Raw genomic sequence first — 16,569 nt, forward strand, 5'->3', positions numbered from 1 at the left:
AATTAAGTGAATTAATTAATTCATCAATTAATCAAGAAAACCACTTTGGAAAATGGTAATGATGCATAAGAATGATTTCTACAAACTAGCCACTACAATTTAGTTGGGGAAAGTACATACATATTCAATAATTAAAAGGGTCAGAAATATTCATAATATGGTACCAATTGTGAAGTTCAAATGACAATTTTAAAAGGGGTCAAAGAAGAGAAAAACCCTCCCTGGCTTCAAGACTTCGGGGGAGGCTTCTGGAAGATGATGAAAACCTGAACTGGGCCCCAAAGGAAAGAGAAAGAAAAAAGGAAACAAAAGGTATATTTCCCTGAAAAAATAAAGGTAGAAAGCAAACAAAATTGGGACAGGAATAAATGACTTAAGTGATCCTACAAGCATTATTACTTTCCATTGCAGAAGATAAAAACAAGACAAGAGAAACACGATGGTCTACACGGCTTTCCCAAAATCAAAATCTTGCAGTGATTTAAGTCACAATCATCAGATTGAGGTGTCTTGCAATCAGACAAGTGCTAGCTGCTAGATGACAGTGTTCTTCCCTGTGATGTGGTGAGCAAAAAAGTGGCCACCCTTTGAGTTCTATCCCCAGCCTTTTCACTAACTGGCCAAGTGTCTGTGGGCAAGTGGTTTCATCAGTTTTGAGCCTTAGTTTCCTTAAATAAAATGCTAGGGTTGGATGAGGTAGTCTCTAAGAACCTTTCAACCTCTGGCAATCCATAGCCCTCTACATTCAACTCTCGCTTTCATTTAGTATGTTCTAGGTTTAGCTCATTAGTGGATGTGAGTGTTAATTTCTAGCAAAATGGCAAACATTGGGTTGATCCTGTGGGTCTCTTCTCACTACAAAGATGTGATTCTCAAGAAAACATCACAGAGCTGAGCTAGGAAAAAAAGGAAGAAAGGGAAAGAAGCACAGGAGATAGGAATGAAGATAAAAATTGAAACCAGAGGGGCACTTGGGTGACTCAGTTGGCTGGTCGTCCAACTCTTGATTTTGGCTCAGGTCATGATCTCAGGGTCATGGGATCCAGTCCTGCACTGGGCTCTGTGCTCAGAATCACTCTCTGCTCCTCTCAAATAGATAGATAGATGATAGATAGATAGATAGATAGATAGATAGATAGATAGATAGATAGATTCTTTAAAAAAAACAAAAATTGAAACCAGAGCTTTCACAAAAAGTTGACTCCACGGTGCCCAGAGTTTCAGATTTACACAAATGCCCCTAGAGATTTGGGGGGGGGGGGTAGTGATTATATTCTAATGTCCATAAATAGGCATGGCCGTGATCCCGTATGAGGCAGGGGGGCCAGAATTGAGCCCCCTTCATAAATCTCAAAGCCTTAAAAAATCACCTTATCCATGAAAAAGAAACTAAAAGCAATCTTTCCATTAGGCCAAAGATGAAGGGCAGGAAATTGCCTTATATCCAGAGCTCAAGATACCTTTGTGAAATCAAAACCCTAAACTTGAACCATATTCAGCTCTAGGATTAGAATTTACATTATCTATACATCTAGGTGACAAAAACACGAACATAAACCAAGGACCACTGAAATCCCTGAGATCTCCAGAAAAAAACAAGTATGTGGTTACCATATAGGGACAATGTCACAACTTAGGAATCACAAGATTCCCATAGAAAAGAAATCTGTGTGAGCTGAACTTGCCAAACTACACATACACAGACACACACACACACACACACACACACACACACACACATACAGGGAAATAAACTACCATGAGGCACAGTCATAAAGGGAAATTTGAAAAAAAAAAACTAAAATCTTGAGAACTGGAAAAATACTAGAATCTGAAATGACTACAAAATAAGGTTGCTTAAAATCATTAAAGTGGCATAAGAAAGACTAAAAACCATAATTAAATAATAAGAGTAAATGAAAAAAGAAAATAGGCAGATTTGAAAAAATAAAATAGGACTCTTAAAAATAACTCAGTGGAAAAGTTAGACAATAGAATAAAACAAATATATGGGGGATCCCTGGGTGGCTCAGTGGTTTAGCGCCTGCCTTTGGCCCAGGGCATGATCCTGGACTCCTGGGACTGAGTCCCGCATCGGGCTCCCTGCATGGAGCCTGCTTCTCCCTCTGCCTGTGTCTCTGCCTCTCTGTGTGTGTGTGTCTCTTGTGAATAAATAAATAAAATCTTAAAAAAAAAAAAAGAATAATAGAAATATAAAACTACTGAACTGGAAGAATAGATTTGAGGAAATCAACTAAAATGTAACACAGGACTTCCAAGTAAAATGGAGAATTGAACACACATGTCTAATGTGGTCTCATGTTGAATCCACACTAAAACTAGGGAAAACAACCATTTAAAAGACATAAACCCACAAGGATAAAGAGAACAGGTGAAGAGATAATAGTAACAAGACTTAAGATGGAAAACAGATGGACAAACAGCAACAAAACCAGCAGATCAAAGGAAGCTGAATTCTAAACTAGTAATAGAGAATGTTAGGAGCCAACCAGCAGATGCTCCAAAGGTCCAGGAACAGATAGCGCTAGTTATATCTGGAACTGGGGAGGGAGAAGAGGAGAGAGGCGACTAAAATGAGGAGAATGGAGTGAAAGATTTTTAAGAATCAATAAATCCTTTCCTCAATCCATCCTGCTGGGCAGGAGCCTCTATCCCAAAGGGTAAAACTGGAGGTTTGGTCTCTAGAGAGAAGAGTCTTAGATAGGGAGATGCCATTCAACAAACAAAATAGAAAGTTGTATTCTGGGACACCTGGATGGCTCAGTGGTTGAGCGTCTGCCTTTGGCTCAGGGTGTGATCCTGGGCTCCAGGATCGGGTCCCACATTGGGCTGCTTGCAGGGAGCCTGCTTCTCCCTTTGCCTGTGTCTCTGCCTATCTCTCCCTCTTTCTGCCTCTCTCATGAATAAATTAATTAATTAATTAATTAATTAAAAAGAAAGCTGTATCCTGAATGCTGACTCCTCCAGTCTTATTCCTCCCTGCAGCTCTCAGCTCTCACAGGTAGATCTTTACCCTCCATATAAGGGTTTGGAAGCATGTTCCCTGGAAAGTCTGATCATCCCTGATATTCCCCATCTTTAGGGGTTGACTTTAGGAGTTCCCCAGCACATGGCATAAACATATTATTCCACACTGATGCTCAAAGTTAGCCAGCCCCTCATATATCCTCAGAGCTTCTAATAAGCTTATTAGTTCTTCATTCCTGAATAAAGGCAGACAGCCAAGGATTACTGGACATGCAAGGAGAGCCTCTACATGAAAAACAGAATTCAAAACAGACAAAAAGGAAAAAGTAATGGGGAGGAAACAGAAATCATGAAGGGGGAAGAAAATTTCAAAAGAGAATACATTTTTTTTCTCAAAAAGCTAAGAGAATGCCACACGATGAAAACAGAACACTTAAAAAAAAACTCGACTATTTATAGATGAAAAGAGAAAATTAAGACAGTAACAAAAAAGAAAACCCAATAGATAGGTTGGAAATTGAAGTTTAAGAAACTGCTCCCCACAAAAGCAAAAAGATGATGAGATAGAAAACAGGAGAGAAAACGTGAGACAATCAGAGGACAGCTCTAGCAAGTACAACACCCAAATAATAGGAGTTCTGGAAAGAAAGACTAGAGCTAATAGAGAAAAGCAAATACTAGCAGATTGAAAGAACACACTGAGTGCTCAGTACAATAAATCAAAACGGACTCATGAAGAGGAAAATTATTGTGAAATTTAGAATCCTGGGGAAAAGAAGATTCTACAAGTTATAGAAAAAAAAGAAAAAAAATCAGGTACAAGGCATCAAAAATGAGAATCAGAGTCTAGCCTTCTAACCACAACACTGGTAGTTAGCATACATAAAGAGCAATGTCTTCAAACTTCAGACGAAAACTTATCTTTGACTTAGATTTCCTTGTGCAAGACAGGTAAGACATCAAGTAAGAAGAGAGACTAAAGACCTTTAGAGTCACTTAAAATTTGGATGTATCTCTTCTGGGTCTATTTTTGATGGGCTATGCAGGCTGGAAACCACAAAAATGAGTGAGTGAAAAAAAGAGAATTTTATGCAATCCCACATAAGACTAAGATAGAAGGATCATGTGGTGAAGGGAGCAGATGGCTGGGCCCCAGGCAGAGAGACCAGTCCATCCAGACTAGGCCAGGTGGATCAAGAGAAAGACATACTGAAAGCCAATGCACTGTACTAGGTTTTAATTCTGATAACCTGCTGGAGGATGTGCTCCCTCCAGCAATGGGGTAAATCAGGAAAGGAGATCCAACTCAGAAGAAAGGCAATGGAAAGTTCTAGAATAACAAGAGGTATCCCAGCATGACAGGGGTACAGCAGGCCTAGAGAAAAGTTCAGATAAAAGGAAAATGGAAGTCTGCAGAAATGATGCCACCAAGAAAATAAATGCAATCAACAGATTACTGATGTGATCAGCCTTGTGGCGAAAGGTACTTGTGAGGTTACACAAGATATAGGGGAAATCGGCAATAGGTATGCAGAACACTAAGGAAATGAAAAAACAAGACATATATTAACTTCATGAAAATAAAAAGTTCCACTGATAATACTATTAACATAGGCAAATTAATGAAAACACTAACAACTGATTTAATAAAAAACTGCAATATAATTACACTGGGAGGAAGCGGAGCATAAGCAGTGGATACAGTTATGTAAGAGAGCTAGGTTTATTTACTAGAATAAAGTTATGGCATCATGAAGAAGATTAATAAAATTTTTAAAAAGTATATATATTACTTAGGCAGGTGGCAATATTTACATATGCACCAGAAGAAAAAGCTAAAATACACAAAGTGATGTTCTCTAGGAGGGGGACTGGGTGAAGCAGGTTATGCTCAAATTTGTTCCCACAGAAATTAAGGAAAGAGCACATAAGTAAATATGTACAAGGACGTTTTTGTCTACAGTGTTAGTGGAGAAATAAAACTAAAAATAAATTAAGTGTTCACCAGTAGTGGAACAGCTAAATAAATCATAGAATAGCACAGCATAGAATTTACTCAGCTATTTTTTAAAAAACTGTTAAATTTGTATCTACTTATCTGGAAGGATATCCTGAATATATACTAAAAGAGAAAGGTTGTGAAGTCATGCATATGGTATGACTGGATTTTTTGCAAACAAAACCAAAACACTGTTATTTAATTTATATGGATATATAAGTGCTGTGTGTTTATATGAGCTTCAAGAAATGTCCCAAAGGATGCACGCCAGAAGTTAATGTTGCTTACCTCAGAAGGACAGGAATGGAAAGAGTAGGGGGTGACTAAGAAAAAAAATCAACCACAGGAAAATAGAGATGTGTATGAGACATGAGATTATCAAGGTCTAACACACATGTAACAGTGGGCTAAGGAAGCTGTAACAAAGACAACTGGGGAGAGACAATATTCAGAGATTACAATTGAGAATTTTGCAGAATTGATGAATATTGGGAATCCTTAGATTTAAGAAGCATACTGAATCCCAGACAGGATTGTGGTGAAACTAGATCATCGATGACAAGAATAAAAAGAAAAAAAATCTGTAAAGCAATTAGAAAGAAAAAAAAATAGACATCTCTAAACAAATAATAGATTATTGCCAACTCCAACACATCAATGATAGGTGCTGGCAGGCAATGAGGTAATAATTTCAAATGCTAAGGAAAAATATCTGCATGGAATTCTATTTCTAGAAAATTACAATTCAAGACCAAGGGTAAATTAAAGATATTTTTAGATAGACTGAGAGAGATAGCTTGGTATTCCTCAAATCCTTGATGAAATAACTACCCAAAGATGTCCTTCAGTAAGAAGTATTTGAACTGAGGAAGGATGAACAGAACCCAAGAAGCAACATCAGTTACATTTACTGAGGGCTTTACTCTGTCCTTTACTGCATACCAGGCACCTTTCTAAATGATTTACAGTGAAATTGGGATCCAAAGTTAGGCAGTTTGCTTCTAGATCTCATACTCTTAACTATAGTGTAAATAAACGGCATATATTTTGCTAAATTTTGAAAAGTAGATTTGTAAAAAAAAAATATTGGCTGGGTATAAAAAGACAGAAACAAAATGGTAGATGATAAAATATCCAAGGTATCATATCAGAACATGAGAGAGAAAAGCGTTGTTAACATGTTCTAAGGAGTCTGTTATTATATTGTTTTGGAAGCAGAGATACAGACAGACTTTAATTTTGGACTTGTTAACTCAAATACAATTTTTAAGGTTTAGGGGTGACAGCTAAGATAAAAGAACAAAACACATACATACATTACAAATCAAGAAGACAACAGCAATCTTTTTTAATGGTATAACCATATTTATTGTGCCTGGGATACAAGGTGAGGGAGAAACCAACAGGAGGAAGGTGGGGAAAGTCCGGAGCTCCAGTTAGAGGCAGGAATGTATATCTGCCAGGCTCATCGCATAAGGAGAGGGAGGGCTCTGAGTACATCATTCCCTTTGTTTCTCCCCTGGGCTTCTTGAGCTTCTTGGACATTGGTGGATCTCCATGACCACCAGCCAAAGTCCTCTGCTTCATCCAGCTCTCACACCAGCCCTGGATAACTGCACCCATGGGATTGCTTGGCTACATTGCCCCATTCAGAGGAATCCTTGGAGACTGGAGTGTTGGGAGGCTTCCAGCTCGGTATAAAGGGTGGTCGTCAGCTCACAGACCTCCTGCTGGACAGCCACTCCAAAACTGACCCTATCCTCAATCCAAGGTATTTGCACCTGCAGCCAGGTGAGGATCAGGCTGACTGCTCAGTGACATCCTCAGTCCCGGGGGTTAGGTACTGCAAGAGAATCATGATCTTCTTGCCATTCACTGGGCTACTGAGAAAACCTTGGCCTTCAGTTGACCCTTTCATTTTTAATCCATTTCTTCCTTCTCTTGCAGTTTCTTCTGCTCTTCCTTGTCTTTCCCCTTCACAGGATCAGGCACCAGAGCATTTATAGGGGCCTTCAGACTGTTCAGGTGAGCTTCACTGAGAGCTGGATCCTTTAAAAAATGCTGCCAGCTCAGAAGTCTTCTTGGGGAAATTGCTCCTGAGTAGGTCCTCTGTCTTCATGGAATATATCCACCTGGGCTTGGGATTCAGGCTGGACTGTGTGGTGGCCATGGCCAGGGGGCCTGGCACTGCACAAGGGGCCAGGAGTGGACACAGGGAAAGGAAAGTAAAACCAACAGGAAAACCCAAGTCATCTAATAGAAGACAGGACAGGAAGAAAAAATAAGTAAAGAATAATCATGGCACATAGAAAACATTTGGGTTCCTACTCATATAAGAAATATATGACTTATCAAAATAAATCTATCCATTAAAAGGCAGAAATCTTCAGACTGAATTCTGTAAAACTCCTTTTACAAGAGAGAAGCCCAAAACATGTCACAGTGGGGATACACATAAAACAATGCATTCAAATAGTAAGTGTCCCTACAAATAATAAATATTCAATAAATACTTCTTTTAATTGAATAAATGAATCCAATCAAATAGATTTCAGAGCCAAGAGCATTTGGGGGAGTGGTAGCAATGAGGGTCATTGCTTAATGGTCAAAGGATACATTCACCAGGAATCCTGCTGTATACCTACCAGTACAGTGTCAAGTGTATATAAAGCAAAAACTGAGTTAATTATATGAATGTAACAATTCAAAATTATAGTGAGAGATTTTAGCACACAACTCATGAAATCAACAGATGAAGCCCAAAAAGTAGAAAAAAATACACAAGATTATAAAATGTATATTACAAACTTCATCTAATGGATATGTAAAGAGAACCCTCCACTCAATAAAGAATACACATGAAATGTTTACAAAATTTGACCAGGTTCTGGGCCACAGAGCAAGTCCCAACAAATTTCAAAGAACTGCTAACATTCAGACCACAATCATCAACCAGAATACAATAAAAGTTGAAATCAATAACAAAACCACAGCCACCAAGCCCCAGTACATTTGAAATTTCAAAAACACACTACTAAGTTATTAATATGAAATAGAAATGAAAGTAACAAAACATTTAGAACTGAACAATAGTCGAAACCCTAGATTTCAGTAGAAGGAATGTTTAGCATTAAATGTAATACCAAAAAATAAGGAAAACTTAAAATTATGAGGATAAGCAGCAATAAAATAAAGAAAATGGTAGATACACAAGATACAAGATAGGCAGATACACAAGAATGAATTAGAAAAACAAAAGAAGGCAGAAATAAACACTATTAGGCATAAAAACCCCCATAACTATAAATGTAGTATTTTTTAAGTATGAGATTTCTGCTCTCTGCTTTGAAGCAATAAACCTAAAAACAGATGAATAAAAAAATCTCCTAGAAAAATATGTTACCAGAACTGACACACAAAAAATGAGAAATAGCAAAAGCTCCTGAATATATTTTTATAAGTTCAGTCTAGAGTTGGATTTTAGAAACAGACTGACAGTACGAAAAAGGAAAGCAAAAAGTCAATCTCAGTTCAAAATACCAATGTAAAAACCCTAAATAAAACATCAGCAAACATATCCAGCAGTGTAGTGTGTGTATAAATATATACTATTTCTTTAAAAATATATTTTTAATCTGATATATAGATGTATCACACATATCATATTTATCACATGATTAATATGTGATGTGCATGTGTGTGTGTATTTCTGATGATCTAGTAGAGTTTATCCCAGAAGCTCAAGGAAGATTTAACTTTAGCTAATATTATTCATCACAGTTACAGATCAAGAAGGAAAAACTATATAATCGTGTCAATAGTGGGAGGAAAAGTATTTAATGAAATTTAACATCCATTCACAATTTTAAGATGCAATGAAATACCTAACCAACCAAGAACAGAAGGAAGTTTTATTTTTAAAAATTTTTAGAAGATTTTATTTATTTATTTATTTGAGAGAGAAAGAGAGAGAGCTCAAGCAGGGGGGTGAGGCAGAGAGAGAAGCAGACTTCCTACTAAGCTATGAGCTTGACAGGGGCCTCGATCCCAGGACACGGAGATCACGACCTGAGCTGAAGGCAGACATTTAACCATCTGAGCCATCCAAGCCCCCAAAAGGAAATTTTAACTAAGAAGTAGTTGTTATGAAGAACCTACAATAAACTTTAGGAATACATTTCCTTTAAAGTCAGACACTAGACAAATATGCTTTCTCTAGCACCCTCCATTCATCATTGTGTGAGATACAGTGCTGATGCAATAAAGCAAGAACAAGGAATAAGAGAAATAAGGATTAGAAATGGAGAAACAAAAGAAGCATTATTTGCAGATGATAAGACTATCTACATAGAGAATCCAAAAGAAACTGCAATTATAAGTAATAAGACAGTTTGGCAAGAACTCTGGAGACAAGATTAATATACAAACACTCATGACATCCTTATCAGCAACAATCAATTAGAATATGTAGTTTTTTTTTTTAAATCTTTATTTATCTATGATAGTCACAGAGAGAGAGAGAGAGGCAGAGACATAGGCAGAGGGAGAAGCAGGCTCCATGCACCGGGAGCCCGATGTGGGATTCGATCCCGGGTCTCCAGGATCGCGCCCTGGGCCAAAGGCAGGCGCCAAACCGCTGCGCCACCCAGGGATCCCAGAATATGTAGTTTTAAAAAGATTCCATTAGCAATAGCAATAAACTATGATAAACCTAGAAATAAATCTAAAGCAAATTATTAAACTTCACTGAAAGTCGTAAGACCTAAATAAACAGATATATATCATGTTCAGATAGTTGAAGATTCAACATCAATATCAATTCCTTTTAAATTAATATATAAATTAAATGTAATTCATATTAAAATCTCAGAAAGCATTTTTGTGGACATTTTTAGCCAGTTTAAAAGTTCACATAGAAGAATTAAGGTAAAAAACAGCCAAGACAGTATTGAAAAGATATAAGGTGGGCTCTTGTTCTACTAGATATTAAGACATTAATTAAAGCTTTGTAATTCAGACACATTAGGATTGGAGCAGATATAGATCATTAAATCAACGCAACAGAGAGAGCCCCTCCATGTATCAGAGCTTAGGATGAGACAGAGGTAGCATAATAAAACTGTGGGAAAGGACTGAACTCTTTAATAGATGGTTTGGGACAACTGGTTATTCATATGGGAAAAAAATAGATCTCAAACTCACACTATATCCACAAATGAGTTCCAAGAGAATTATAGTTAACTTCAAAATATTTAGAAAAAATACAGTCACTATTTTTATAATCTCAGGCTAGGGAATGATAAACAATAGCAAATAAACAAACAAACAAGAGACAGGAAAAAGTGGTGATAAATTGGAGTTTAAAACTCTTGTGAAAAAAGATCCCCAAAAGACAAAGCTTAAAGGCAAGAAACAGACTGAGAGAAGATTTAAAAAAAAATCTAGTCAGGACTACATCAAAATAAAAGGCCTCTGCACAGCAGAGAAAACAATCAACAAAACTAAAAGGTAACCTACAAAATGGGAGAAGATATTCTCAAATCACATATCCAATATGGGTTAGTATCCAAAATATATAAAGAACTTATACAACTCAATATCAAAAATACAATCAGATTTAAAAATGAGCAGAAGACATGAACAGACATTTCTCCAAGGAAGACATACAGATGGCCAATAGACACATGAAAAAAATGTTCAACATCACTCACCGTGAGGGAATTGCAAATCAAAACCACAATGAGCTATCCCCTCACACCTATCAGAATGGCTAAAATCAAAAACACAAAAAACAAATGTTGACAAGGATGTGGAGAAAAAGGAATCCTTGTGTGCTGTTGGTAGGAATGTGAACTGGTGCAGCCACTGTGGAAAATAGTATGAGGTTCTTCAAAAAATTAAAAAGAGAATTACTATATGATCTAGAAATTCCACTACTAGGTATTTACCCAAAGAATATGAAAACACCAATTTGAGAAGATATATGCACCCTTATGCTTAGTGCAGCATTATTTACAATAACCAAATTATGGAAGTGGTCCAAGTGTCCATCGATAGATGAATGCATAAAGATGGGACAATGTACGTATATAAACATATACATGTAAATACATATTCCACACAATGGAATACTACTCAGCCATAAGTAGAGAAAGATATCTCGCCATTTGCAACAACATGGATGGATCTAGAGAGTATAATGCTACATGAAATAAGTCAGTCAGAGGAAGACAAATACCATGTGGTTTCACTCATATGTGGAATTTAAGAACAAAACAAATGAACAAAGAAAAAAAGAAACAAACCAAAAAAGAGACTTTTAACTATAGAGAACAAACTGATGCTTACCAGAGAAGAGGTGGGTGGAGGAGATGGGTGAAACGGGTGAAGGTGAGTAAAGAGTACACTTAATCATGATGAGCACTGAGTAATATACAAAATTGTTGAATCACTATAATATACACCTGAAACTAACATAACACTATATGTTAACTGTACTGGAATTTTTTTAAAATCCAGGATTTTTTTAATCTTTAAGAAAAAAGAAAACAACCCACTGCAAAAAAATTGATCGAAGTCGGGATCCCTGGGTGGCGCAGCGGTTTAGCGCCTGTCTTTGGCCCAGGGCGCGATCCTGGAGACCCGGGATCGAATCCCACATCGGGCTCCCGGTGCATGGAGCCTGCTTCTCCCTCTGCCTGTGTCTCTGCCTCTCTCTCTCTCTCTCTCTCTCTCTCTGTGTGACTATCATAAATAAATAAAAAAAATTAATACTTTAAAAAAAATTTTAAAAAAATAAATAAAAAATTGATCGAAGTCTACCAACTGGCAGTATGTAGAATAAGAAACCCCCATTACCAACGTTCATGAGAAAGAAAAGCATAACTTCACCAGAAATCAGAGAAATATAAATCAATACCACAGTGAGATACCTTTACAACCAATCAGATAAGCAACATAAGCCTGATGATGCCAAGTTGGAGAAGATGTGGAGCAAGGAGAACCCTCCCACGTTGCTCGGAGTGCAATCAGGCAACATGTACCAAAGCTGATGACGTTTCTCCCCTCACACCCAGAAACTGCACATCTGCATCTTTGCCTTTGAGAAGGGATGAGATCAGAATGAGGTAGAAAGAGACTAAATCTAACACATGCTGTAAAACCCCCTTTTTTTTTCTTTTAAAGATTTTATGTTGGGGGCACCTGGGTGGCTCAGTCTGCCTTGGGCTCAGGTCATGATCTCAGGGTTCTGGGATCAAGCCCCGTGTTGGGCTCCCTACTTAGGGAGGAGCCTGCTTCTCTCTCCCTCCCTCCCTCTGCCCCCACCCCCACCCCGGCTTGCACTCTCTCTCAAATCAATCAATCAATCAATCAATCAATAAATAAATAAATAAAATCTTAAGAGATTTTATTTTTAAGCAATCTCTACACCCAGTGTGAGGCTCCAACTCATAACCCTGAGATCAAGAGCCACATGCTCTACCAACCAGGCTAGCCAGGCACCCCTATAAAAAAATCTTTTTAAAATGTGGTGCGCGCGCGCACACACACACACACACCCCCAAGAGAAACTCTTCCACATGGTGCAAAGCACATGTGCATGTTGTAGCATTGTCTGTAATGTCACAGAGTCAGAAACAACTATAATATCCTTCAAAGGGCATTTTAAAAGTTAGAAACAACTTTAATGTCCTTCCTTTGATTGAATACTATACAGCATGAAACATGTGTAAGGTAGAGGTACATCTTTCTCAACAGGCTGATCTTATGCACATAATGCAGAACATAAACCTGATGATATCACTTAGATAATGTTTAAAAACATTTAAAAATACACATACTGTCTATGGAGACATATGTGTCAAAGATGCAATCCCTCATGGTAAAGTAATAAGTATCAAATTTAAATTGAAGCTGGGAAGGAAGAGGGGGAATGATGGGCCCAGGAAGGGCTTTATCTCTCTCTCCCCTTTTCACAGGTGGGTGGGAAAACCTGAAGCACGCATGGCATAAAGATATGACAAAATGATAGTACACATGCATTTGCTATCTCATTCTCCATATTTCTTGTTTGCCTGAAATTGTTCATAATAAAAAAAAATACCGTGTTCTGCACATTTTAAAGATGCCAATAGCTATTACCACTAGGAGCTCTCTTAGGCAGCCAGGGCAAGTGTTACAATTATTGACAGATGATGAAGGTGAAGGAGGAGTGGGCAGGGGGGCACATAATTTACCATCAGAGGGTTGAGTACCCCCCTCCCACCCACCAACATCACACTGAGATGCTTGCTCCAATCATTCAGTACTTTATATAACACAGGGAACTAGACCATGGCGCAACTAGGGGAGGCTGGCAAAGGAGAAGACAACCTCTTCCCCTCTGGAACAGACTGCAGCCTGAGGAAGGGCAATGACATAACTTGATAAAAAGGGAAGAAGACAGAGTGCCCCGGTCATCTGACAGCTTTTCAATGAATCCTGTAATTCTTTCATGGAGAGGCTGACCATTCACTATGCACCTGCTAAGGAGGAGGAAGTGAGAAAAGTGACCTCGGCTCTGGTCACTTTGCCTTCACAGCCCAGCACCCTGTGCAAACAGGATGCTGCAGTGGGGACACCAGCCTTGAGATCCGGTCCGGGATTGGTCCCTTACAGGCTCTGCCTTTCAGCTCTTCTTATTTCAAACTGAGAAGGTGGACTGCCATCTCGAGGCCAGTGAAATTCTAGAATCTACTTCCCCTGTTTTTCAGGATTTGTTTTCCCTTTTCTCTTAAAATCTGAAAGAGAGCTTCTGCATTTAATATTTGCACATGGTTTTGAGGCTCAGTCCTGGACATGTCCCAGCCATGTTCCTTCCCCCTGGTGACATACACCAAATACACAGTAATAGTACTTGGTGTCTGGAAGTCAATAAACACTACTCCTCCGCCCTGCTCCCCCCACCGTCCCCACTCTTGGGAGTCTGGGAACTGTTAGGTATGGAGGTCACATGACTGTAGCTTTAACTAAGCAGCAAGGAATATGCCCTATTCCACCCCTGCAGTCATACACGCTGTGGGGAGGTGAGGACGAGGGGGAGGGGTGGGTTCCCGACCAAGAACTCAGCAGCACTACATGCACATTTTAGGCTAGAAATAAGAAAGAATTTCCTGGCTGTAGGAACTGCCAAATCGTAGGGTGGGTAACCAAGGGACGTTCCAGAATCTCCTCTAGAGATCTTTAGAAACCCAATACAACCTCACATATCAGAGACAATTTTTTGCAATCCTGCCTAGAGACAGAAGGACCTGGTGCCTGGTCGGCCCTTTTCCCAGGCATGGGGTCCAGCCTCTTGCCTTCCCCTACTCTTCTCATTATCATATACACCTCCTGTCTATCTTCTTCCCCTTACTGCCAGACCTCGGGCTTGTTTTCATGTGATCCCTTGCCTCCTCACACCTTTCCTTGTTGTTTTATGGAAAGCTGGTCAAAGGTCAGAGTTGCCCAAATACCCACACATAGTTCGGTGGTAGCATCAGATACCCAGGCAAAACAGAGCCATGATTCCAATTCCAGCCTCAACCCCAAAGCTGGATGGAAACGGAGAAAATTAGCTGTTGCTAACAATCCATTATAAATGAAAATAGGAGCCTCGTAATTGATTTTAAATAGATTTTTTTTTAAAGAATCGTTGGCCTTATTTCATGAAGAATACAGAGTTTCCAAAGCGTTCATTCCAGGGTTGGATTTTTTTTCCCCCTTTCTTCTGGCTTAAACCCCAAATGGCCAAGATCCGAGTCTGAATAAACAGTGTGGGTGGTGACCGTTCTGTGAGGCCCGGTAGAGGATGCAATCACTTTCTTCCTCGGTTCAGCATTAAATCATGTGAAACTAGCCCGATTGCGCCCCAGAACGTCTACTCACTAAAGGAGGGCCACATAGCAAGGGTTCTTTCTCTGCTTCTCGGGGAGAAAAAAAAAATTAATTCTCCTAACTGCGAATGTTTAATTATGTATAAAGTTCATTGACCCCACAGGCGGCTGTCAGATGATCTTGCGAAGGCCTGTAAAGGCATCCCAGGAATGCAGTGATGTGGGCAGAAACCGAGTGGATTCATGCCACCGAATGCTTGAAACGGGACGGAATCTGCGGCCGTCCAGAAAGGCTCCAGTGAAAACAGGACTTCGGGATAATCAGTAATTTAATCTCACCTACGCATTTCGAGGCCTTCAAAAGTGAGCGTTATAAAAGATCCCACAGGGAGGGGGCCCATGACGACGGGTGAAGTAATTCTGTTTGCTGGTTACGGCCACAGCTGGCTGGAAGAGGCAGGCGATCGCAGTGGTTTTTCTCCCCATTTTAGAGGTAATGCTTTCTGACTTCCCAGCTACCGACACGAAAAGACAACGACGATGAAGCAATCCCATTCATAAATACACCGTGGGGCTTGGAGGAGACGGCAGCGTCTCTGTTTATTTAGATGGTTTTGATAGAATACGGCCCTGGAGTGTGCCCCCAGTGACTGTATGTCTTTGTCAGAAGATGCCCCGGAGCATGTGATTCACACACAAGGGCTGGACAGCCCCCTTCGGGCTAACGGAGGAGAAGGGGACAAGCCAGGTGACCTTCCAGACTCTGTCCCCCGCCCACAGGTTCTCTCCCGGGCACACGCCTGGCTCCTGGCCCCCAGCCTATTGTGAAAGCCAGCAGTGGGAAATATTCGGAGACAGTGTGGTTTGGGCTTCATGGGGAGGGGAGGCCACAGCCCCAGGGGACGCTGCGGTCAGGTGGCCAGCTCCAGGGCACTCTCCTACATAGACGCAGGAAATACAAACTCATCTGGCTTGGGGCTTCCTAAGATTAAAGTGACCTGTCAGGGGTAAGTTTTCAGTCCAGACAGGGTCTATGAGGCAAAATACAATCTTTCAGTGGAGAGAACTTTCCAGTGTTGTATTCCCAAACACAACTAAGCTGCACTCTCTCTGGCATCTTTATCGTCACGAGTATAGAGAATGGGTGGCCAGAGTTTGGCCAACAATTCTGCTCCTCTGATGGAAGCAGAATGGAAAGAGTCTCACTTGTTTCATTTTTAGCCTACCCTGAAATTCTTGGGTCCTTGAGCAAAATCAGCCACTGAGCTTCTGAATGCACCCTTCAGGTCTGCGTTCAACTCATGCTAATCCAATAGATAACAGATAGATAATAGATAATAGAAAAGCTAATCCAACAGATCTTTGGAAAACATAAATAATGCAGTAGGTACTATGGTTGATACAAAAATCAAAAAGGCACGAACCCTGCCCTCAAGCAGGTCAGAAATGAAGAGGCACACATTAATCCTGGGAGGGTTCAGGAAGCTTTCTGCACGCAATCTTCTCAGGGTGTGGTGGCATCTGACTCGCACTTTTACCAAAAGCTCCATGTCCTCTTGTTCACTGTGGCATTTTGGAGAGGAAAGAGGTAAAACTCACTGAGTCATGATTATTCACTGCTGGGTTCTATAATTTTACCTTGTTTTTAATCCATCTGACATTTGAGTCTCCTGTCAAGATCCCTTTGTTAAGGCCCAGACCATTTCATTCAGTGAGCAGTTAGTAAAA

At 39.7% G+C, this 16,569-nt stretch overlaps 1 protein-coding gene across 2 annotated transcripts in view; it reads right to left on the reverse strand.

Annotated features, from left to right (window-relative positions):
* BCL2 (BCL2 apoptosis regulator) overlaps nucleotides 1–16,569 on the reverse strand; it is a 171,269-nt gene that overhangs the window by 83,714 nt on the left and 70,986 nt on the right. Inside the window, exon 3 of one of the 2 annotated variants that reach the window (XM_041739334.1) lies at nucleotides 6,370–7,240. The exons of the other annotated variant lie outside the window; for it this stretch is intronic. Coding sequence (XP_041595268.1) covers nucleotides 7,133–7,240 — 108 coding nt within the window. The 3' untranslated portion in view covers nucleotides 6,370–7,132. Of the gene's footprint in view, nucleotides 1–6,369; nucleotides 7,241–16,569 lie in introns of those variants that run through there. 2 annotated transcript variants of the gene reach the window in all.

This window comes from Vulpes lagopus, chromosome 24 (genome assembly GCF_018345385.1).
Source record: "Vulpes lagopus strain Blue_001 chromosome 24, ASM1834538v1, whole genome shotgun sequence".
NCBI classification, from domain to species: Eukaryota; Metazoa; Chordata; class Mammalia; order Carnivora; family Canidae; genus Vulpes; species Vulpes lagopus.